General features: G+C 40.4%; 1 protein-coding gene across 3 annotated transcripts in view; it reads left to right on the plus strand.

The window, feature by feature from the left end:
- GRM7 (glutamate metabotropic receptor 7) overlaps window positions 1-25693 on the plus strand; it is an 852405-nt gene that overhangs the window by 428633 nt on the left and 398079 nt on the right. For all 3 annotated transcript variants that reach the window (XR_007191722.2, XM_057311893.1, XM_044385029.3), the window contains exons 3-4: window positions 1461-1602; window positions 7219-7373. Coding sequence is in view for 2 of the 3 variants with exons in the window: in XM_057311893.1 (XP_057167876.1) it covers window positions 1461-1602; window positions 7219-7373 (297 nt within the window). In the remaining variant the exon portion in view is untranslated. The remainder of the gene's footprint in view (window positions 1-1460; window positions 1603-7218; window positions 7374-25693) is intronic.

Consider the following 25693-nt stretch of genomic DNA (forward strand, 5'->3'; position numbering starts at 1 on the left):
TGTGTACTGTTCTGTTGTCCTGTGGATTGTTCTATAAATGTCAATTAGGTCAAGTTGGTTAATAGTGTTATTGAAACTCTGCATTTTGGAAAAGGACCATCAATGATTTTATGCACACTGAAAATTAAGAGCCACTTATAGAGAGCTAACACTGATTGGGATAAAAGTATAATGGAGCTCAACTTTGGATTAGAGTTCATATTTTTCTGTTTGTGGAAGCCTAATACCATTCACCCAGCTGTCCATGCTTGAGGTGTAAGCTTGATAATAGCTATCTCCTCAGCACATTACAAGAACAAGTTTATCCTCTTATTTTGGTCTCTAGGTCTTCTGCCCATTGGATGGCCTTTGTTGCCTTTCCTACAAGTATTCTCTCTACCCCTTTCACCTATACCAGCCTTTCTTTTTTTCTTTTTTTTTTTTTAAGATTTTATTTATTTATTTGACAGAAATAGAGACAGCCAGCGAGAGAGGGAACACAAGCAGGGGGAGTGGGAGAGGAAGCAGGCTCATAGCGGAAGAGCCTGATGTGGGACTTGATCCCATAACGCCGGGATCACGCCCTGAGCCGAAGGCAGACGCTTAACCGCTGTGCCACCCAGGCGCCCCTATACTAGCCTTTCTTAAAGTGTGTTTTATAAAGTACCAGATCTAGGGGCTACTACTAAGCAAGAGGTGGGATAGTGAGAAGTGTATCAATTGCTTAGTAAACTGCTGCATGTTCCCCTGTCTTAAAATTCATAATGACAGTTAATATCATCACAGCTCTAAGAAGTCGAGTCAAAAAATCTATTTTTCTATTTAATCCAAAAAATACATATTACTAAATACCTTTTAAAGTTTTGAAGGTGGGATAACACACATAAAACACATATTTGAGGGTTGGGGACATAGTAGGTAGGGTCACTAAAATTTTGTTGCTATGATCTACAGTCGTTGGTGTTCTTGCTGTTGTTTTATTTTTAGATTTATTCCATTGGCTCTGACCTTTAAAAGTTCGTATGGATATGAAGGTGAAAAAAGTCCCAGGAATGCAAACACCAGAAAAGCCACAGAAATTAACCTGAGCTTTATGTGTTTCAGTACATTTTTACTGTGGTATATTGATTGCAGTTTTCTTGTAGTATATTGCATTCATTTTAAAGACCTTCCCCCACCCAGTTTGTCAACCTAAATCTACCTCCCCAGGATCAATATCATTGGTGTTCCTTGGCATCATTAGCTGTTTACAAGTGCAGTGCTAAGAAAATCAGGCCGTGCAATATTATGGAAGGTGCGCCAAGTTTGAACAACAGCTCAGGACTTAGCATGACGTCTTAAGCCTTCCTCATTCGGCAATATCACCAAGGAAGTGCTGTGCACTCAGAATTCAAAATTCCCTCCTCCCCAGCCACTCACCCTTGTTTCTTTGGTATCTGTGAGGGAACTTTATTGACACTCTGCTTTCTTTTCTTAAACAGGTGGGCTCTGCATTGCACAGTCCGTGAGAATCCCCCAAGAGCGCAAAGACAGAACCATTGACTTTGATAGAATTATCAAACAGCTCCTGGACACCCCCAACTCCAGGGCCGTCGTGATTTTTGCCAACGATGAGGATATAAAGTAAGGATGACTGGTGAAATTCATTAATATGCATGCTGCAACTTTAGGAGACAGAAAGATCAGGATACTGACAGAGAAAGGGGAAAAGATAGCACAGAAGCAAATCTATAATTACATAGTGGCAAAGGGTGTCCGTGCTTTCTCCCCTACACGAGGAGTTACAGTGAACCATGGGAGCAACAGCATGTCGCTGTCATGTCTTCCCTCTCTATTAACAAAATAAATGTATTCAATTTCTTGTAAAAAGAGAAAACCACTAGACCTTCCAAAGGTTCTTTTATTAAAAATATATCCAAATGTAACAGACTTTTATCCAAAGAATGGTTCCTCTTAATGTAAAAGAAAAAAACATGTCATATAATTCTGGCTGTATTGCCACTGCTTTAGACTCAATATGTTCCAAACCAAGCTTGTCTACCAGTATGTCTCTGATCGTTTCCTCCTCTCTTTTCTTACCTTGATCCTCCTTGGAGTCAAAAACCCAATTGCAATCTTGACTTCCCATTTTTCCTCATTCCTTGCATTCTTGGCCAAGCCATGTAGAGTTAACCTTTGTTTCTAGAACATAACATGCCCAGAATGTGTTTCTAAGACACAAATGTGCCCTGATTTCTTCTCTGACCACTATATCTTGTTCCAGAATATGCATCTACTTAAAATAGAATGATAAGTACACCTGCTTAAAAGAACTATTAAAAAATCTAGGTTTATAAAAAAAGTTCCATTCATCCTGTCCTTAGCTAACAGATTCTCCTCTTCAGATGTAATGGCTAATGACCAGTTTCTTTCTTTTTTTTTTTTTTTATTTAATGATTTTTTATTATATTATGTTAGTCACCATACAGTACATCCCCGGTTTCCGATGTAAAACTCGATGATTCATTAGTTGCGTATAACACCCAGTGCACCATGCAATACGTGCCCTTCTTACTACCCATCACCAGTCTATCCCATTCCCCCACCCCCCTCCCCTCTGAGGCCCTCAGTTTGTTTCTCAGAGTCCATAGTCTCTAATGACCAGTTTCTTGTATATTTATATTCTTCTAGAGACAGTCTGCCTCTCTTTAAACAATGGTGGCGTTCTGTGTGTACATCTTGTTCTCTTCCCCACTAGCCTTTACTTACTACTTTATCATGGATGTCTGTGAATGTCAGTACCTATCTCTTCAGTCTTTTTAATAACTGTGCAGAATTTCATTTTACATCCATGCTGTCATTTATCTAAATGCTTCCTTATTGATCGATGTTTGATTACAGACTTTTGCAATAATAAATAACACTGTACTAAACTTCCTTTTCCACAAATCTGTGCACATAAATATAATATACAAATATATCATATTAATATAAATATATTATGCAAGAGTTGGATATATAATATTAATATAACACAATTATATAATAATATGCAATTATATTATTTTATATATTTATCTTATGTGTTTTTAACATAAATCCCTGGAAAAGACGTTTCCAGAACAAAGTATATCCCAATATGATTATTGTTTTCCAAAGAGGTTGTGCTGGTTTACATCTCCACTGATGTGAAAGAGCTGTATGGGGATATTTAGTCTTTTTCTTAGATAAAATATATCACTTAATTTGAAGGTGGGTATCCTTAATTAAGAGAAAGTTTAAGGGCCTGGCCATTATTGCATTCTGCTTGGATTTTTGCACTGCCCTCATCATGAGTCTCCCAGTGCTGTGTCTCTCCCCTCCACCTGCACCCTAAATGCTGTCCCTGAATCCATCCATCATTTTCCCGGTATTCAGCTCTGATCACGGATAGCAGGACTATTCAACCAAAAGCAAATGATATCTGACGTTGAGATACCTGATGTTTTGCTAATGACCACTGTGTCACCTTGGGAAGTTGCCCCACTGTCGTCCCCTTTCGCTTCCCAGCTTCTGAGGCCTCAGTTCTCCCATCAGTGAAATGAAAATCCTTCTTGAGCTCTTTTTGTGGTTCTTCAGCCTCGTTCTACCATTCTAATCTTACTTCATTCCCTGCTCCTTCACGTTTAGTGTTTCCTCATTCCCTGGTCTTTGTGTGTTCTCTCGCACACATCTGGAAGGCTTTTCCTTCCTCCCTTTCTCATAACGGTGCCGTCTCCAGGGTGGCTTTCTGGGGAAGGTGTCTCTACACAATGCAGCTTCAGCGTCTTCTTCGTACTTGATGTCACTGACGTTATTTTACATTGCTTGATCATTTGAGTAGTGTGCGTGTTCTCCGCTAGTTCCTAAGCATCTCCAGGGCAGAGGTGATGCCTCATTGGACTTCTTTCTGTGTCCTCAGTCCCCGTCACAGTGCTCGGTACAGAGACGTACTCAAGGCACAGTACCGAAAAAAATGAATGAGTCAGGTCACTATGCTAATGCACTCTATTTCATAATTTAAACACAAGCTTCTCTGTCTGGATTTCACAATGCTTTAAAATGTGTTCCTAATTTAACATTTAGACCCCGCCTCCACTCACCCACTTCCACACCCAGAATGCCCGGCTGTGGTCCCCCACAGTCCTGATTGCTCCTCCTCGTGGTCTTTATTCACGGTGGTTTTTTCTCTCCTTCTCTACTTGTTGAAATTGTCTGTTTTTCAAAGTCCATCTCGAACATGCTCTTCTCCATGAAACTGTTTCTGGGCACCCCTTGAATGTATTATTTCTCTCCTTAAATATTATTGAGTGGTGCTCTTAGGGCATTTTTCTTCTACACTTTGTGTTATAGTTTATAAAAAATTTTGTTTTCATAATATCACTCTTGGGTTTTTTTTTTGGCTTATTTCTTATTCATCTCTGTTGATATATTGATACATTTCTTAATTGTCTCATAAATGTTTTTCACACATATTTTCCAAATATGTAATACACTGATAAGGTGTGGCTTTGTGTTTATCTCCACATGCATTGTACATGTCACATAAAAAATTACCGCAAATAGCTCTGGTGACTAATGCATGATAATACTCCTGTCTTGTAGGTAATGTGAGGTTTTAATTTGGGATATAAAAACGCGTGCAATCTGCTCAATAGCTACGCTCATTCTTTTGCTTTGGGGTTTGTTTGTGTGCTGAATAGTATCGTATACGGTGATTCGTAGCAGTGAGAGTGGAAATAGCTCTTGAACACAGTCATAAAATTCAAGCGCGTATAGAAGTTTCTTCCGAAACATGATCTTAAATATACTGATGTCTGAACAGTACTGTTAACTCACAATGTTATGTTATTTCTTTCTTCAGAAGATTTACACTGTAAATGGGAAAATTTGAGATTTCTTAGAACATTAACTTCAAATACTTTGTCAGAGAATGACAGTAAGGAGACAGTAATATCTAGATTTTAAAGCTAAAATAAATGCAAAGTAAGTCATGGGTGCTGATAATTTGGATTTTAGACAAGAGTGGATCCTTCTTCTGGAACACTTCATTCTGATTATAGAAATAATATATAACTACTGTATGTCCACTGGAAAAGGGAAACGTTTTTTGTTGTTGTTGCTCTTTGTTGAAAGGAGCCATTAAGTTGACTTTGTTCCCTGATTATCTAGAAAAAATAAAAGTTAGAGAGACTAATCTAAAAAAAAATCAAGGTTAAATAATTTCATATAAAATGTGCAATCCCAATACTCAGAGATAGCATAAAATTCTGGGTTGATGTTTGCCAGCGCTTTTTTCCAAACATACATAGATTTTCCCCAAAAGAATCTCCCGCTTCTTATCTTCCACTTTTTGTAATTCACATTTTCACTTTTGATGCCCTAAGTATTTTTAAATAGTTTAATCTTGTCTATCATTGTCAATAAACCCACACTTTTCCATTTATATTAAAGTGAACATCTACTTTTTGCATTTATGTAGTTTTGTCTTTTCCCCCCTGTTTTACTTGGCTTCTGCCCATCGTTCCAACCTCTTCAACCTCAGCAGTGCCTTCTCGGTGGATTATTAGGTTAACAATACATTGTGTATGATCGTTATTTTTCTGTGCTCTTAGACGACCCTATACTCCTAACTGTGTGTATATATACACATGTACAAGCAACATTTAGTTAGCTTTTCTTATATATGAGTTGAATAATCTTTTGCAGTTTTTTTAATTGATTTTTCTTTTTAAAAAGTGCTTGTGGGAATCTAAGTATATTCTGAGTTGCTTTCTAATCCATCCTCACTGTCATTTCTTCAGACACTACCCTGCTGCTCTGCATTGAGCTTGTCTGCAGTAATGAATGTATGTTTTTGACAGCGTATTTGATCATTTCCTTTGGATCAATAAATAGAAATTGTATCTTTTGGTCAAGAGTACAAAGAATTGATTGTGTTTATTTTTATTAAAATAATAAATGCACATATTAAGAAAATTAAAACATGAGTGCACTTTGACGCAAGCAGTGGTATCCTGTCCTGTCCCTTCCAACTTCAGGCCTTTGGTGGACAGGTCAGACATCCGAGTTGCCGTTCCATTAGAGGGTCTCTCTATGTCAGTATATACAATTCTTTTTCTAGAGTGGTCCAGATTTTTCCAGAAAAGCTATTTTCTACCTGGGGTGACACTCCCTTAGTTTCTAGCATTCTGTAAGCAGAAATGTAGATTTCCTAGAGGGTCTTACCTTTTTAATACTTAATGGTAAATTTAACTTACCTTCCTCCCCCTCATGTTTAACTCACCATCTCTCACTCATAACCTTCTGGTATTTTGATGTTTACAATATCAGAACCCATTCCTTAAAATTTTATTAGTAATTTGCCATTTCATTTTCTGCCTGGAAGAAAAAGAAAGAAACCTAAGGTTTTGCTATTTTATATAGAACCTTTCAACCAATTCTCCTTTATTTGGCCATGTACCTATGTGATACTTAGTATCTCCAGGTCTTGAGAAACAAAGAAACCACTTTTCCTGTGGTTTAACCCACCCAAGGAGCTTTAGTTGTAGCTTCCTCTGTTGTATAAATAATTACCTCTTATCTACCTCTTCTTTCAAAAATATATTTTAATAACTTTACTATGAATGATTAGTTTTCCTTTTATTTGCCTTGTTGCCCGTGTTATTTATGTACTATTTTTATTTATGAACATGGGCTATACAATTTCAAGTATAACATATGTGTTCATTTTAATAATTTGAGACCCTTAATTTAGATTGACATGTTGCTTTCCAGAAATTATACATACTACCAGCAGTGAATGCAAGCAATCATTTCTCCTGCCCCATGCCCAAACTCACAAACCAAACCAAAACAAAACACATCTTTTGGCCAACATGGGAAGCAAATGTGATATCTTCCCCTAATTTATACTTTCCTCCTTTCTAATCTGTATGAATATGTATCTCTAGTTTATTAATTATTGATATTTCTCTTTTTTTCTTTTGACTTTTAATGTTTCTTTCCTCTTTTCCTCAAGCTGCTTTGATCATTTTTCTTAGTGGTTTATAAAATCTCTTTATATATGCAGGATATAAATCCTTTGACATAATTTTTTTTTTTTTTTTTTTTTTTTTTTGCCATTGATTACATACTTTTCGAGAACTGGTAGCTTGCTTTCCTTCTGCTTCATTCCCAACACACACATGTCCAGCAGCTGCTCCTTAACATTCATGTAAGTTTTCATGTTCTTTTTCACAGGCAGATCCTTGCAGCAGCCAAAAGAGCTGACCAAGTGGGCCATTTTCTTTGGGTGGGATCAGACAGCTGGGGATCCAAAATCAACCCACTGCACCAGCACGAAGATATCGCAGAAGGAGCCATCACCATTCAGCCCAAGCGAGCAACTGTGGAAGGTATGGTTTTCAGCAGTTGTAAAATCTGCTAAGAGGGTGGTCTGTGCCATGCAGGATGGCTAAATCACGTGTCTCTTTGAGGGTTTGGTGTTTTTACATAATTTATGCAGTATCATTTCAAATGTGTAGCCATGAAATGCAAATTAGGCCATATATCTGGTCTGTTCTTTTAGTTGATATTCCTCTTTTGAAGAGATCATGTATTTTCATAATAATTAGCATATTTTTTTTTCATTATGGCACCAGAGCTTTCCGAGAGAAGAGCATTACCGTTAATAAGTGAAATAATAACACAATCCAAGTGTGCTTAAGTGAACTGCATTTTCTGAGAGAATATTTTCCCTTTACAATTTATCCATTACTTCTACAGCAGGGTAACTACAGGGATCCTTTCCCTCATTACTTTGTGGGGTTTCTTCCAGCCCCCACGATGGCACAGCACACTACCTCTCTTGGGCACCAGTACCACCTTGCCTTCATGGGTCTCTTTTGTTCTTGCTCTCTTTTTCTTTCCCTTGCCTTCCTTAATCACTGCCCCCTTTCTTTTCCTTTGCCTTCCTTGCTGCTTCAAAGATTCTTTAAGAGGAAGAAGGTGGAGAGGGCTTTTATTGGCATCCTTCTGATATAACAAAAGTTGCTGATTATAATTTACATTCTCCTTTAATTTGAAAAGTTATTTCTAAAAGAAGATACTGTAAAGAAAAGGAACTCCTCCGCTGGTATCCTGCTTTGTGTTTCTTTTCTGATGGGCCAGGTCTCCAAAGATTCCCTAAAACATGCTGGCTTTGCACATTAAAAAAGCCTCTATCCTCTCACTCAAAAGGGGATCAAATATTTGCATTTCTTTCCATTCTGTCTCTACGCCAATATAATTAATTATTCTCCCCTGAAGGCTGCATGGTCTGTGGAGACCTTTTTGAACAAGTCAGGTTGTGGTTCTGTCACTGTTGCCTTTCTGTGTTATCTGGGGGAGATACAGATCCCATGAGTCACCCATGTGTTCCTTGGGAGTCTTTGAATTCATTTCATTCCCCAGTACGTGTCCTGAGAAGATTGCTTATCTTACAACACAGACCAATGCGTTTGCAGATGGGTTGCAGAAATAAAAGACAGCACTTTAACTATCTCCATTCCTTTTTACTCCAAATTTTGAGTGTTTACTGCGTGTCTTGCTCTGTTCTAAAAGTTGAAAAAAACAAGATAAGGACAAAATTCTTACCTTCAAAGCATACAGAGCTGAGAGAAGTTGTCAAAAATAGCCAATGACTAGGTCAAATGAGATACTGTGTAAGCACAGTATGGAACAGATACCACAGGGCACAAAGGAAAGACTGAAGAAGTTTCTCTTGGGTGGTGAGAGTGTGGTTGAGAGATACTCCTGAGAGGAGTGATGACTTGAAGTTCATCAGGCAGACGATGAGAAGAACGTCTTGTACTCCCAACCCAGGGGATGGGAAAAGAAGAGTGAAGGACACACTGCGGTAACAGCAAATAACTCATTCTGCAGAACAGTCCTGCATTATGGTTCTGAAATTCTTACAGTTCTTTAGAAATGTTCCCATTTCCAGTACATTAGGAGTATTCTTCTCTTCCCAAAAGTTCCAGTCACTACACCATTGGCCCAACTGACTCCTTTCTATCCTTTAGATCTCTGCTTAGATATTAATTTTCCTTGGAAGCTACATGTGACCATTCTACCCCAGCCAAGTTTGAGTTAGAAGCCCTTTCTGTTGCTTCTGCAGCATCCTACATGACCCCTACCGTTATAACACCTCTTTACTTGTCTCTGCCTGGAAATATATCTCCTATGCACCCCTGCATTGTATCCCCAGCACCTAGAACTTGGCCTGCATATGGCAGGTGCTCAAACAGATTTTTAAGTGGTTGGACACTGGAGTGGATGGAGGAATCACAGGCTACCTGAACTTCTGCCCAAATACACTAGAAAAATGGGCCTGCGTTGGATTATGAATGGTCTTGAAATTACACTAGGGGATGTGTTCTTTATTCTGAAAGTTTGGGCAGCATCTGAAAAGTGAAATGTGATCAAAGGGGGTTAGAAAGTTCACTGGGCGCCTGGGTGGCACAGTCGTTAAGCATCTGCCTTCGGGTCAGGTTGTGATCCTGGCGTTCTGGGATCGAGCCCCACATCAGGCTCCTCCGCTGGGAGCCTGCTTCTTCCTCTCCCACTCCCCCTGCTTGTGTTCCCTCTCTCACTGGCTGTCTCTCTCTGTCAAATAAATACATAAAATCTTAAAAAAAAAAGATAATAGGTTGGCAAGTTAAGTTTAAAAAACAAAAGTTCACTCAGGTGACCTTATGGAGAGGTGAATGTAGGAGTTAGATGAGAGCTAAAGCAAGCAGGAAAGGACTGAGGTCCTTTCTTCCTCAGCTGGAGATGCCACATAGACATGGATGCCCATACTCCCTGGTTACCAGCTCCAGTTTCATGATATTTATGGGAATTACTAAGTATCTTGAAGTTTTTATAAATTCTTGAAAAAAATATTTCCTGCTATGTATTTAGGTATTTAGGGATGCCCAGAGTTTGTTTTTTCTTTCTTATTTTCTTTCTTCCTTTCTTTCTTTCTTTCTTTCTTTCTTTCTTTCTTTCTTTCTTTCTTTCTCTTTCTTTCTTTCTTTCTTTCTCTTTCTTTCTTTCTTTTTCTTTCTTTATCTTTTTTTATACACAGAGTTCTTAAGTCAGACATAAAACAGCATCTTAAATCTGCAAATATATATATATATAGAGAGAGAGAGAGAGAGAGAGAGAGTCCCAAACGATGAAATGAAAGAGAAGTATTGTCAACAACAGAAACATTGGAATGTGATGGAGCAGCAATTCTTTATATAAAACTCTCCATCCCTAACCAGATAGAAATGAGGATTTTTTGGTAGCCGGTGTGTGTGGCTTCTGTCTAACCATATTGTCTATGTGCAGTGCTACAAAGAACAGCGTGGATTTGTTCACTCAGGAGATGAAACCTCAAGGTTGTGGCTGTGCATTTATAGTGACACACTCCTGAGGAAGTGAGAAAAGAAATGCATTCACTTGCACTAAGGTTTCTGAACCAAGCTGTGAAATATCACAAATGAAACTAATAATCGAGCACATTCTGTTTTGGCAAATAAGTTTTCCTCTCCTGTCTAATTTTTTTTTTTTTCTTTCTGATGAATGTTCCATATTGATTTCTACTGCCGTGGAACAGCCTCCAAATATTTATAACGCTGCTATCTCCCTGTATCTCTGTGTTTTATAATGCTGTATGTACAAATGTAAACAGGAAAAAGCCAAGCACTAATCAACATGTTTCTTTTCTTTAGATTTATATTTTGAACATGTTCAGCAAAGATCTGAATTTTTGGCTGGTCTTTTCTCTATCTGCATGAATAATTAACAATAAATTGCTTTAGGCCAAATTGCTAGCGAGCACGTGGCCTCTGTGAAAGTAGTGCTCATCTTCTTTTATCTTTTATCTGTATTTAGTCTCCATTTATAGAATAAAGGGCCTCCGTGTTTGCTAGCCAAGTGTGTTGTTCTTCCCCCTTTCAATTGGGTGATGATAGGAATTGTGCCCAGGAGAGGTCAGCCGTGGCCCCGGTGGCTGCCCGACATTCGCAGGATATCTGGAGAATGTCTCCACAACTTGGCAGCTCTCCTCCAGCTCCTGAGCCAAAACACTTCTGTAATTTTCAGTTTCTCTGAATTGTCCGATGAGCCAAGGATCCCTGGCCTGTTCCTCTCTTCTGTTGCCCCATTAACTAGGATTCTCTGTCATCCTCTCCAGCCCCCAACAAGTCCTCAAAGCAAAAAGTGCCCATGTCACCTTCAACTCTTTGCCCTAAAAGGCTCTCTGCTTCTCTGAGAATAGGCTGTCCAAGGCAGCCTCTAATTATAGTCAACTGGGATCATGGACCAGCATCTTTTCATCTCTGCCATCATCATTAACATTAGGGAGCTAGCGTAATGAAGGGTGGATTTTCAAACCTAACTAAAATGGCTCTGACTATTGGTGATGCTTTCAAATGGGGTTGTAGAACAGCTTGCTTCCTGAATTAGATCCGCAGTATACCTAGGAGAGACAGAACGTGCTCTGGACCTGGCATAAAAAACGTTGATTATTTCATGCTTTTTTAATTCAAGATTGAAATGAATTCTTTATTTTTCCTAAAACCAGAGATCAAAGCTATGAAGAGCTGAACTAAAATATTTCTGGCTCCAATTTAGATTTGTCCTACTTTAGCCTTCTTTGAGTACCTGGAATGTTCCACATGTACCACAAGATTTTGTTAGGGGAATGGGAGAAAATGACAGGAAAGGAAGCATTGCCTTAAACCACAGGGCTATTTCTGAGCAACGCATCTGCCTTTTAGGTCCATCACCTGTGTTATAAGAGAGCAGTTAGAGGACTGCCTGGTCAGTGTCATACCAATTTCTTTATTGAATCTTTTACAGATAGTTTATAAACTCTAGCAGGGTATCAGGGACCAACCTAAACAGTGAGATATAGCAAGTGACAGTCTAGACCAGGTCCCTGCTCTCATGGAGTTGCCTACTACAATTGGAGGTGACAAGTGATGATGAAGAAAAGTATAAACAAGAAAATATCGTATTACAATAATTTCCATATTTTTTTTTCCCCTGAAAGACCAGCTTGTAAATATTTGAGATACAAAGGAAGAAGAGAGACCAGGACACAATACAGGTCGAAACAAAGATGGGGAGGATGTGGGTGCAGGTCAATGGCTCGAGTCTCTCTAGCCACCTCTGGATTCCTGGCTCATATTCATATCAGAGTCTTTCACTGGTTAAAATCCACCAAGGTTTCCCATTTCCCTATTTCTTACTGACCTGGAAAATAAGTTTTTCTTCAAGATAGATCAAATCATGAATCTTTTCAAAAGACTACCTGCTTTTCCCAGAGTTAGTCTACCCTGCAAAACGAAGCTCATTGCTCTCTAAGTCCAGAATGTGCCGCATACCCCGTTTACAGTGAGCACCAAACATACCGTGCTCACCTGTAGCACTGAGAGCTAGATTCTGAACCTTGCCTACAGCCTGTGGGTTCCCTGAGCTTAGCCGCTATCTTTGCTTTTACTCCCTTGGCGTGTACTGGAGGATCTGGCACATTGTAAATTTTTAAAAAGCAAAGTTTGTCTTTTTGTGTCATCTATCTGAAACTATCTATAATACCTGAATATGCAAATGACTGCATTTTTGTGCAAACTTGAAGTTTTCTCAGTATGGGGAAAAATATGTCTGCCGCGACACCGCCTGCAGCGCTGCAGCGTTGATTCAGGAGAAGGACGAGACACAGACAGGTTAGCTTGCGAAAGAGAGCGTGGGTGCAGGGGACAACCGCCAGGCGTGCCACTGCCAAGAGTGCGATTGCCCCGAACAGCTGCAACCTTGCATATTTATTGGCAATAAACAATCAAAGACAATCAAGGGAATGTTCCGTATTACATCCTAGCGAATAGTAGTACGTCACGGGGAAGGTCACGGGATTAGATGATGTAACGTTCAGCAATGCGGCCTATTCTTAAACGTACTTCTATGGACCCCGTGGGCTATTGTCAAGAGCAATCAAGTTTCGGTTGGGGCGGTGTTCTGCCCTGAGCGAGCTGGGCGTTCCCGGCCGCTGTGCTCTGACAGTTACGCTAAAGCCCGCAAGGTCACAAACATGTTTTCCTGTTATATCCTTAGCATAAGCTCTCGGCCAGTGGCTGCTGCATATGTCCACAATGGTTTCTCTTTGCCTTTGTATTCTAAGACATTTAGTAGAAAGGCCACGTTCAGGAACTCCCGGGGTCTCATTCGGGATCACTCCAGGAATTTCAAAGTGGGTTTGCACACGTTTCCTTTTGTTTGCTTTGGAGCACCTCTTGCCTTCTTGGTCTTCTTGCTTTTGTTTGCAGGGCTCGAGAGACTTGCTGGGCAGGACCGGCACCATGGCTCAATTAGGTGACTTGTTAGGATGTTCTAAATACACAAGGGAAGCCTCAGCTCTGACTCCTCAGAGACTAGGAAGCACAGATAAGGCTGCCTCTGTTTGTCTTAGACATTCCAGTGGGAACTTCCTTTCCAGACCTACTGTTTCTACTAATAGAATAGACTGAAAGAGAGAGGCGGGCAGGTCACAGGGGTGAGAAGAATAGGTGTGTAAAGAAAAACACCATCTTATTTTTCATCTTGTGTTGTTTAAACTAGAGACTGTTGGCCTTGAGCAAGTGGTAAGAAATGTAAACAGAGACATCTGCAACCTAAATAATATGGAGAGCTGAAAACAATTCGCTTTATGTGTATAAAGGCCCAGGTTTTGAGCCATGCTGTCTCCTGTCTCCTAGGATAGATGCTTTCCTAACGGGCTTCACTTAACTGGCCTCCCATCATTTCCTACCCAGCGAATATGGAAACCAGCAAGAAAGTATCCATTCTGTTTGTACCATATGCTGTCTCATGACCCCAGTACCCTGAACACTCATAGTTAATAGTCGGATCACTAGTATGTCCCACTGATTGAATTTTTTGCTACAAAGAACTAGCTAGTTTTGATTCTAAATGTATTTACTGCAGGAATATGTGTTACCATAATTATTTATATAATTAAAATTGTATAAACCAATGAAGTAAGTGCAGAGAGAGTAAAAGAGAGAGAGAGAGAGAGATGCTGTTTCAAAGAAGATACATTTGAATTCTTTGGAAAGATTTGATAAGTTTGTCACTGTTACTTGTGGGTTAAATTTGGTGCGGATTTTGGAGGGAAATCATAAACACTAGAAACATACTACACCTAATTACTGTGCAATTACATTTAAGATTTTATTTCATTTTAAAAACCAAAATACTGGGGTGCCTGGGTGGCTCAGTTGGTTAAGTGTCTGCCTTCAGCTCAAGTCATCATCCCAGAGTCCTGGGATTGAGCCCAGCAGTGGGCACTTTGCTCAGCAGGGAGTCTGCTTCTCCCTCTCCCTTTGCCTGCCGCGCCCCCTGCTTGTGCTCTCTCTCTCTGTCAAAATAAATAAATAAAATATTAAAAAAAAAATAAAGACCACAATACTGAGTTTTATTAGACTTGGTTTTTTTTTCAAGATTATGACAGGGAGGCCAACTGCGTGATGCATGTTCACAAAAAATATTTTGATCCACATCAGAAGATTGACAAGTGAGTGTGTGAGTGTGTGTGTGTGTGTGTGTGTGTGTGCACGCATGTATGGTTGGATGGATTCTGAGTTAAAACATTTAATATATTTATGTATTTGTAATGATCCATTGCCAAGAAAGAGATTTTTGACTAACTGACCAGGCTTGCATCCCAATTATATTAAATGATACAGTTTCCAGTGTACTTTAATTTGGGCTTTCCCTCTCTAGGACTTCAGTTTTTCACCTGTAGATGAAACTATATCACGTCAGATGTTCCTTCTAGGAGAAACGTTGTGGGAGTGATTTCAATTATTTCTGCCTACGCTGCGTCCATTGTGTCTTCTCATTATAGCCTCCCCATTCTCGCCTGGGGAACCCCACACTCTGCAGTCAGTGCATGTGCTTCAAGTGACACTGATCCTAACCCTCGGCTCTGAGATTGGGCACAGAGTTCATATTATACCCCTGGCTCCAAATCTGGGTCAGGACTTCTCGTCTTTATAAACTACAGAGCCTGTTTTTGTATAAGATCCTTCAGAATACGTTTCTGTCACTTACAACTCAAACGACCTAACATGTGATTGTGTATTAGGACAGCCTTCTGGTAGGCCTTTTGTTAGGTGTTGTATCTGCTCTGAGGTACATCATTTCCAAGCTATTTACTGCACCTGGATGTCCCTGTCTGCCTTTTCTCCCCTTCTTTCCCTCTCCTGTGCAGTCTGTACATTCTTCTCTTCTGAGACCGTCAGTCTCATCAACCCCATGGTGTTTTCCTTCCCTTGTCCCCTCAGCCTTGCTCCTAGTCTCATCCTCTCAGGCATGCAGTGGCTCTTCTACTCGTGAGGCATGTTCACACATAATCAGTATTCTCTGTATGTATCGGGAGAACGCGACCTGGGATCTAAGCGTGGCTTCAGAGATTTCTGGGAAGTACAAATGAACTATCAGATCACCCTCCAGAAATCTGTTTCAGAATTCAGGAGACCCTTGAGAGAGAATCCCTTCTAAAGGAAGAATGACAAAATGAGTCTGACACAGTAAGAAAGTCTTAGTTGTCAGAAGAAAGAGACAAATTTCCTCTTCCCAGGCCAGAACTCATTGAATTCATACATGATTTCCATAGGGAACAGGCAGACTATATGAAAAAAAAAAAATAGACCTCCCTCTGTGGTAACACATAAATTCTCAATGACTAACACAACAAACAAATACTGCTCACCCATGTGAAATCTGCTCTGACTTTAGGAGACATTCCAGGGCAGTTGGCCTCAGTGTATTTGTTCAGCCTTCTAGGCTGTTTCTGCCTTATGGCACATCCGTATCAACACACTCTGTGTAGCACCGCCAAAAGGAAAGAGACGGCACATTCACAAACTGTTCTTAAATGGTTTTATTTGTTAGGGATGCATGTTACTTCCACATTAATTTCATTGACCAAAGCGAGTCAAAGCAATTTTTCTCTTCAAGGGAAATTCTTCATAGAACCAAAAGAAAGCTGAACATTGCTGAAACTAATTTGTGTTTATCTCAGGTTCCATTTGACTAAGAACTAAATAGAGTATCAACTATTAGGACACTCATAATAATACTTTAGAACGTCCTAATAAGAGTGCAACATATGAAGAAAATAACATTCTCTGTGACTTTGCCCCAGACCTCTGAATAACTTTGACACCGGAAGCACTGCCTTGACATCAATGCAAAACAGGGCATCCTGGTGTCAGTGGAAAATATGGTGCTTGGCAGAACCCTGGAAGTTCCACTGAACCCAGAAGATATCCAGACGAAAAAAGGGATTCCTAGGAAATAGATACTCGGCAGACTTGTTCATGAAAATGTATGTGACACCGTTGAACAGATTTTGTGCATGAACCACATGGGAAAGTGTCAGTGGGGCTTGTGAGAGTATAATGTGACTCCGTTTATTCCTGCAGGCTGTGAAGCTTGGGGAATCCCAGTTCCCTCTGAAAATGCAGATTTGTCATTTCTGACCAGTGCTCTTGAGTGTTCACCCAGCAGTTCTTTTTTTCACCCTTCTTTTCAGCCAGTGGAAGCCTCCTCATGCTGTGAAGTTGAAAAATGCCACATGCTTACTTACCTAACTCCCGCTTCAGTTAGCGGATGAACAGCTATCCATTTTGGGACCCACGAAAACATTTTCTTTTCTTTCTTTTTTTTTTTAATGTTTTTTTTTTATTTTATTATGTTAGTCACCAAACAGTACATCCCTGGTTTTTGATGTAAAGTTCCATGATTCATTAGTTGCGTATAACACCCAGTGCACCATGCAATATGTGCCCTCCTTACTACCCATCACCAGTCTATCCCATTCCCCCACCCCCTCCCCTCTGAGGCCCTCAGTTTGTTTCTCAGAGTCCATAGTCTCTCATGCTTCATTCCCCCTTCTGATAACCCCCCCTTTCTTTATCCCTTTCTTCCCCTACCAATCTTCCTAGTTCTTATGTTCCATAGATGAGAGAAATCATATGATAGTTGTCTTTCTCTGATTGACTTATTTCACTTAGCATTATCTCCTCCAGTGCCGTCCATGTTGCAGCAAATGTTGAGAACTCGTTCTTTCTGATAGCTGAGTAATATTCCATTCTATATATGGACCACAACTTCTTAATCCAGTCATCTGTTGAAGGGCATCTTGGCTCCTTCCACGATTTAGCTATTGTGGACAATGCTGCTGTGAACATTGGAGTGCATATGGCCCTTCTCTTCACTACGTCTGTATCTTTGGGGTAAATACCCAGTAGTGCAATGGCTGGGTCATAAGGTGGCTCAATTTTTAACTTTTTAAGGGACCTCCACACTGTTTTCCAGAGTGGCTGTACCAACTTGCATTCCCACCAACATCCTCCCCAGCAATTGTTGTTTCTTGCCTTGTCAATTTTTGCCATTCTAACTGGCGTAAGGTGGTATCTCGGTGTGGTTTTGATTTGAATTTCCCTGATGGCTAATGATTTTGAACATTTTTTCATGTGTCTGTTAGCCATTTGTATGTCATCATTGGAAAAGTGTCTGTTCATATCTTCTGCCCATTTTATGATTTGTTTATTTGTTTCTCGTGTATTGAGTTTGAGAAGTTCTTTGTAGATCTTGGATACCAGTCTTTTATCTGTAGCATCATTTGCAAATATATTCTCCCATTCCGTGGGCTGCCTCTTAGTTTTTTTGACTGTTTCCTTGGCTGTGCCGAAGCTTTTTATCTTGATTAAGTCCCATAAATTCATTTCATCCTTTGTTTCTCTTGCCTTTGGAGATGTGTCATGAAAAAGGTTGCTTTGGCCGATGTCATAGAGCTTGCTGCCTATGTTCTCCTCTAGGATTTTGATGGATTCCTGTCTCACATCGAGGTCTTTCATCCATTTGGAGTTTATCTTTGTGTATGGTGTGAGAGAGTGGTCAAGTTTCATTCTTTTGCATGTAGCTGTCCAATGTTCCCAGCACCATTTATTGAAGTCTTTTTTCCACCGGATGTTTTTTTCTGCTTTATCAAATATTAGTTGCCCAAAGAGCCGAGGGTCCATTTCTGGGTTCTCTATTCTGTTCCATTGGTCTATGTGTCTGTATTTGTGCCAGTACCATGCTGTCTTTGTGATCACAGCTTTGTAGTACAGCTCGAAATCCAGGATTGTGATGCCCCCAGCTTTGTTTTTCCTTTTCAACAGTTCCTTGGTGATTCGGGGCCTTTTCTGGTTCCATACAAATTTAAGGACTATTTGTTCCAGTTCTTTGAAAAATGTCCTTGGTATTTTGATCGGGATAGCATTGAAAGTGTAGATTGCTCTGGTAGCATGGACATTTTAACTATGTTAATTCTTCTGATTCATGAGCATGCAATATTTTTCCATCTTTTTGTGTCTTCCTCAACGTCTCTCAAGAGTGATTTATAAATTCTAGAATATAGAACCTTTACATCTCTGGTTAAGTTAATTCCAAGATAACGTATGGTTTTTGGTGCTATTGTAAATGGGATGGATTCCCTAATTTCTCTTTCTTCAGTCTCATTATCCGTGTATAGAAATGCAATTGATTTCTGAGCATTGATTTTGTATCCTGCCACATTACTGAATTGCTCTATAACTTCTAAGAGTTTAGGAGTGGATTCTTTTAGGTTTCCATATAGAGTATCACGTCATCTGTGAAGAGACACATTTTGACTTCTTCTTTGCCAATTTGGATACCTTTTATCCCTTTTTGTTGTCTGATTGCTGTTGCAAGGACTTCTAGTACTATATTGAATAATAGTGGCGAGAGTGGGCATCCTTGTCGTGTTCCTAATCTTAAGGGAAAGGCTTCCAGCTTTTCCCCATTGAGAATGATATTTGCTGTAGGCTTTTCATAGATGGTTTTTATGAGATTGAGGAATGTACCCTCTATCCCTACACTCTGAAGGGTTTTAATCAGGAAAGGATGCTGTATTTTGTCAAATACTTTTTCTGCATCTATTGAGAGAATCATATGATTTTTTTTTTTTAAAGATTTTATTTATTTATGTGACAGAGAGACAGCCAGCAAGAGAGGGAACACAAGCAGGGGGAGTGGGAGAGGAAGAAGCAGGCTCATAGCGGAGGAGCCCGATGTGGGACTCGATCCCAGTACGCCGGGATCACGCCCTGAGCCGAAGGCAGACGCTTTAACGACTGCGCTACCCAGGCGCCCCAGAATCATATGATTTTTGAATTTTTCTTTCTCGATAAAATCTAAGACACTGATTGATTTGCGAATGTTGAACCGCCCTTCCAACCCAGGGATGAATCCCACTTGGTCATGATGGATAATCCTTTTAATGTACTTTGGATTCTATTAGCCAGGATCTTGTTGAGGATTTTGGCGTCCGTATTCATTAGGGAAATCGGTCTGTAATTCTCCTTTTTGATGGGGTCTTTGCCTGGTTTGGGGATCAAGGTAATATTGGCCTCATAGAATGAGTTTGGTAGTTTTCCTTCTGTTTCTATTTTTTTTTTTCTAATAATGATTTTTTATTATATTATGTTAGTCACCATACAGTACATCCCCGGTTTTCGATGTAAGGCTCGATGATTCATTAGTTGTGTATAACACCCAGTGCACCATGCAATATGTGCCCTCCTTACTACCCATCACCGGTCTATCCCATTCCCCCACCCCCCTCCCCTCTGTAGCCCTCAGTTTGTTTCTCATAGTCCATAGTCTCTCATGTTTCATTCCCCCTTCTGATTACCCCCCCTTTCTTTATCCCTTTCTTCCCCTACTGATCATTCTAGTTCTTATGTTCCATAGATGAGAGAAATCATATGATAGTTGTCTTTCTCTGCTTGACTTATTTCACTAAGCATTATCTCCTCCAGTGCCGTCCATGTTGTAGCAAATGTTGAGAACTCATTCTTTCTGATTGCTGAGTAATATTCCATTCTATATATGGACCACAACTTCTTAATCCAGTCATCTGTTGCAGGGCATCTCGGCTCCTTCCACGATTTAGCTATTGTGGACATTGCTGCTATGAACATTGGGGTGCATATGGCCCTTCTCTTCACTACGTCTGTATCTTTGGGGTAAACACCCAGTAGTGCAATGGCTGGATGATAGGGTAGCTCAATTTTTAACTTTTTAAGGAACCTCCACACGGTTTTCCAGAGTGGCTGTACCAACTTGCATTCCCACCAACAATGTAGGAGGGATCCCCTTTCTCCACATCCTCTCCAACAATTGTTGTTTCTTGCCTTGTCTATTTTTGCCATTCTAACTGGCGTAAGGTGGTATCTCAGTGTGGTTTTGATTTGAATTTCCTTGATGGCTAATGATTTTGAACATTTTTTCATGTGTCTGTTAGCCATTTGTATGTCTTCATTGGAAAAGTGTCTGTTCATATCTTCTGCCCATTTTTTGATTTGTTTATTTGTTTCTCGTGTATTGAGTTTGAGAAGTTCTTTGTAGATCGTGGATACCAGTCCTTTATCTGTAGTGTCATTTGCAAATATATTCTCCCATTCCGTGGGCTGCCTCTTAGTTTTTCTGACTGTTTCCTTGGATGTGCAGAAACTTTTAATCTTGATGAAGTCCCATAAATTCATTTTATCTTTTGTTTCTCTTGCCTTTGGGGATGTGTCATGAAAAAGGTTGCTTTGGCCGATGTCGTAGAGGTTGCTGCCTATGTTCTCCTCTAGAATTTTGATAGATTCCTGTCTCACATCGAGGTCTTTCATCCATTTGGAGTTTATTTTTGTGTATGGTGTGAGATAGTGGTCAAGTTTCATTCTTTTGCATGTAGCTGTCCAATTTTCCCAGCACCATTTATTGAAGAGACTGTCTTTTTCCCACCGGATGTTTTTTCCTGCTTTATCAAATATTAGTTGCCCAAAGAGCTGAGGGTCCATTTCTGGGCTCTCTATTCTGTTCCATTGGTCTATGTGTCTGTTTTTGTGCCAGTACCATGCTGTCTTTGTGATCACAGCTTTGTAGTACAGCTCGAAATCCGGCATTGTGATGCCCCCAGCTTTGTTTTTCCTTTTCAACAGTTCCTTGGAGATTCGGGGTCTTTTCTGGTTCCATACAAATTTAAGGACTATTTGTTCCAGTTCTTTGAAAAACGTTCTCGGTATTTTGATCGGGATAGCATTGAAAGTGTAGATTGCTCTGGGTAGCATGGACATTTTAACTATGTTAATTCTTCCGATCCATGAGCATGGAATATCTTTCCATCTTTTTATGTCTTCCTCAATGTCTTTTAAGAGTGATTTATAGTTTCTAGAATAAAGGTCCTTTACGTCTCTGGTTAAGTTAATTCCAAGGTAACGTACGGTTTTTGGTGCTATTGTAAATGGGATGGATTCCCTGATTTCTCTTTCTTCGTTCTCGTTATTCGTGTACAGAAATGCAACTGATTTCTGAGCATTGATTTTGTATCCCGCCACGTTACTGAATTGCTCTATAACTTCTAATAGTTTGGGAGTGGCTTCTTTTGGGTTTTCCATATAGAGTATCATGTCGTCTGCGAAGAGAGACATTTTGACTTCTTCTTTGCCGATTTGAATACCTTTGATCCCTTTTTGTTGTCTGATTGCTGTTGCAAGGACTTCTAGTACTATGTTGAATAATAGTGGCGAGAGTGGGCATCCTTGTCGTGTTCCTGATCTTAAGGGAAAGGCTTCCAGCTTTTCCCCATTGAGAATAATATTTGCAGTAGGCTTTTCATAGATGGCTTTTATGAGATTGAGAAATGTACCTTCTATTCCTACACTCTGAAGGGTTTTAATCAGGAAAGGATGCTGTATTTTGTCAAATGCTTTTTCGGCATCGATTGAGAGGATCATATGGTTCTTGAGTCTTTTCTTGTTGATATGATGTATCACGCTGATTGATTTGCGAATATTGAACCACGCTTGCATCCCCGGTATGAGTCCCACTTGATCGTGGTGGATAATCCTTTTAATGAACTGTTGGATTCTATTAGCAAGTATCTTGTTGAGGATTTTGGCGTCCATATTCATTAGGGAAATCGGTCTGTAATTCTCCTTTTTGAGGGGGTCTTTGCCTGGTTTGGGGATCAAGGTAATATTGGCCTCATAGAATGAGTTTGGTAGCTTTCCTTCTGTTTCTATTTTTTGAAATAGCTTTAGGAGAATAGGTATTATTTCTTCTTTGAATGTTTGGTAGAATTCCCCAGGAAAACCGTCCAGGCCTGGAGTTTTGTTATTTGGAAGGTTGTTTATCACTGACTCAATCTCTTCGTAATTAATTGGCCTGTTTAAAAAACCGATTTCTTCCTGTTTCAGTCTTGGTAGTTTATAGGTTTCCAGGAAGGCCTCCATCTCTTCCAGATTGCTTAATTTATTGGCATAGAGCTGTTGATAAAAGTTTCTAATAATCCTTCCAATTTCATTGGTGTTGGTTGTGACCTCTCCTTTTTTATACATAATTTTATTAATTTGGGTCCTTTCTCTATTCTTTTGGATAAGTCTTGCCAGCGGTCTGTCAATTTTATTGATTCTCTCAAAGGGAACTAGCTTCTAGTTCTGTTGATCTGCTGTACTGTACTTCTGGTTTCTAATTCATTGATTTCTGCTCTAATTTTGGTCAACTGCTTCCTTGTGCGTGGATTAGGCCTGTCCCTCTGTTGCTGTTCCAGCTTCTTGAGGTGAGAATATAAAAACTGCATATTAGATTTTTCTATTCTTTTGAGTGAGGCTTGGATGGCTATGTATTTCCCCCTTAGGACTGCCTTTGCAGTATCCCATAGGTTTTGGACTGTTGTGTTTTCATTCTCGTTGGTCTCCATAAATTGTTTAAATTGATTTTTGATTTCCTGGCTTATCGAATCATTCCTGAGCAGGATGGTTCTTAGTCTCCAAGTGTTTGAGTTTCTTCCAAATTTTTCCTTGTGGTTGAGTTCCAATTTCAGCACGTTGTGGTCTGAGAATATGCAGGGAATAATCTCAGTCTTTTGGTATCAGTTGAGACCTGTTTTGTGTCCCAGAACATGGTCTATTCTTGAGAATGTTCCATGGGCATTAGAATAGAATGAGTATTCTTTGGTTCTGGGATGTAGTGTTCTATATATATCTACGAGGTCTAACTCATCGAGTATGGCATTCAAAGCCCTTGTTTCTTTGTCAATTTTTTTGCATGGGTGTTCTGTCTATTTCTGATAGTGGAGTGTTGAGGTCCCCTACTATTAACGTATTTTTATCTATATGTCTCTTTATTCTGGTTACGAGTTGGCTTGTGTATCTTGCTGCTCCCCTGTTGGGGGCATATATATTTATAATTGTCATATCCACTTGTTGGATACATCCTTTAAGAATAATATAGTGCCCTTCTGTGTCTCTAACTATAGTCTTTAGTTTAAAATCCAATCTGTCTGATATGAGAATTGCTACCCCAGCTTTCTTTTGAGGTCCATTGGCATGAAAGATGGTATTCCATCCCTTTACTTTCAGTCTGAATGTATCTTTAGGTTCAGAATGAGTCTCTTGTAGACAGCAAATGGATGGGTCATGTCTTTTTATCCAATCTGCAACCCTGTGGCATTTTATGGCAGCATTTAGGCCATTTACATTGAGACTGAATATTGAGAGATATGATTTTAATGATGCCATGTTGCCAGTAAAGTCTTTGTTTCTATCGATTGTGACTTTCTGTTCTGTATCCCTCTTGGGTCCTTTTTACCTTTATAGAACCCCCCTTAATATCTCCTGTAGGGCTGGTTTTGTGGTTACGAAATTGGTCAATGACTGGCGATTCTGGAAGGTCTTTATTTCTCCATCAATTCTGAATGACAGCCTTGCTGGATAAAGGATCCTTGGCTGCATGTTTTTCTCTGAAAGAGCTTTAAAAATGCCCCCCCAACCCTTTCTCTCATTCCAGGTCTGTGTAGACAGGCCTGACGTAATTCTGATACCTTTGCCTTGGTCCGTGAGAAATTTCTTTGCCCTGGCCGCTTTCAATACTGTATCCTTGGATCTAATATTTGCAAAATGCACTATGATGTGATGTGGCATAGGTTTGCCGTGGTGAGCTTGGGAGGGGTCCTCTCTGCCTATTGAACATGAATGTTTGTTTCCCTCGCTAGATTAGGGAAGTTTTCAGCTACAATTTGTTCAAATATCTCTTCTAGACCTCTGTTTTTCTCCACCCCCTCGGGGATGCCGATGATTCTGACATTGGAACATTTCATTGAGTCAGTAATCTCCCGTAACCTACATTTTTGAGCGTGGATTTTTTTAAGTCCAGAATCTATTTTAGCTTTCTCTTCTACTAACCCATCCTCCAATTCGCTGATACCTTCTTCTGCCTCATTCGCCCTGGCCGTCAGAACCTCTAATTTTGACTGCAGTTGGCTCATAGAATTTTTAATTTCTGCCAGATTCGCTCTCATTTCCGCCCTTAGAGATTCTATATTCTCATTAACATTTTCGTTAATACTTTTTTCAAGTCTACACATCATCTTGACCATTGTTACTCTTTATTCCATTTCTGATAATTTGGTTATATCCATTTCCGTTAGTTCTGTGGCAGAGGCCACAGACTCATTGTCTTTTCTTTGCTGGGGGGGATTTCTCCTTCTCGTCATTCTGACGAGGAGAGGTTGCAGGGTTGTCCAGAGCCCAAATTATTGACCGGGACCCAGGCTGTGCGCCCTTGTTTTATAGGCATCTTAGGGATGCGGGCTTCTTGATTTTTCAGCCTGCCTTCTGGGGGAGGGGCTTGCGGCACCGATACTCAGGCAACCCTGTTTGGGTAGAGTCTCCGTGCCCCCTGTGAGGAGATATGGGGATGGGCACTCTGTGAGCCGGTATTTCCAGGCTTTTGTTCTCTGGCAGCTTTCCCTGGCGGTTTGCTGTGCCTCTTCTGAGAGTCAGAGCAGCAGAGGCCGAATTTCAGCCTCTGTCACGGAACAGAGGGATTGCGGCCCGTTCTCTACTAATGTTCTGGCCACTTTAACTCTGTTTCTGTTGGTGCTGCTCAACCCTACAGCGTCCCAGGATGTGCGCCCCACACCCGGCGTCCCAGCCCTCACTTCCAGGGCCGGCGCGTCTCTGTCCTTTGTGTTTCTAACGCCGCCAGCCGCCAGCTGCCAGCCACCCCCGCGCTCCGGAGCTCCCGGTCTCAGTCTGGTTCCACTGAGGGCACCGGAGCTCCGTTTCAGTCTGGTCGTGCATTTACCGGCTCACGGTCTCAGTCTGCTGTCTCCCGGGTGCCGGTCCGCGAGTCCACCCGCTCCCCCGTGCAGGTGGCTACCGCTTCCCAGTGCCCGAGCACGGCAGCTCCCTCCCCCTTCCATTTATCTTCCGATATCTTTGCGCGGTTTCATGGCTCCCCACTTCTTACCTCAATACTCAGCGCTGGAGATGTTCATTTGTAGAGATCCAGATGCGTCTTCCTGCGTCTCAGGCTGATTCCGTGGATGTTCAGGCTGGTCTGGTACCTATTCAGCTCTACTCAGGGGACTGGCTGAAAAAGGGGTCCTCTTCTCCTCTGCCATCTTAACTCCCAATCCATGAAAACATTTTCTGAAGGAACTTCTCAGAAACATTTTCTTCTCTTAGGGGAAAAAAAAAAAAAAAAAGAAAAAAAGCATGTTACTACACAAGTGATCCAACTTATTGTCCAATCCAGGACAAATTAGAAATAAGAGAGGGCATAAACTGTAATTGTCCCAGGCAAAGTAGAGTCTGTGGTC

Source organism: Ursus arctos, unplaced genomic scaffold (assembly GCF_023065955.2).
Source record: "Ursus arctos isolate Adak ecotype North America unplaced genomic scaffold, UrsArc2.0 scaffold_14, whole genome shotgun sequence".
Taxonomy (NCBI): domain Eukaryota; kingdom Metazoa; phylum Chordata; class Mammalia; order Carnivora; family Ursidae; genus Ursus; species Ursus arctos.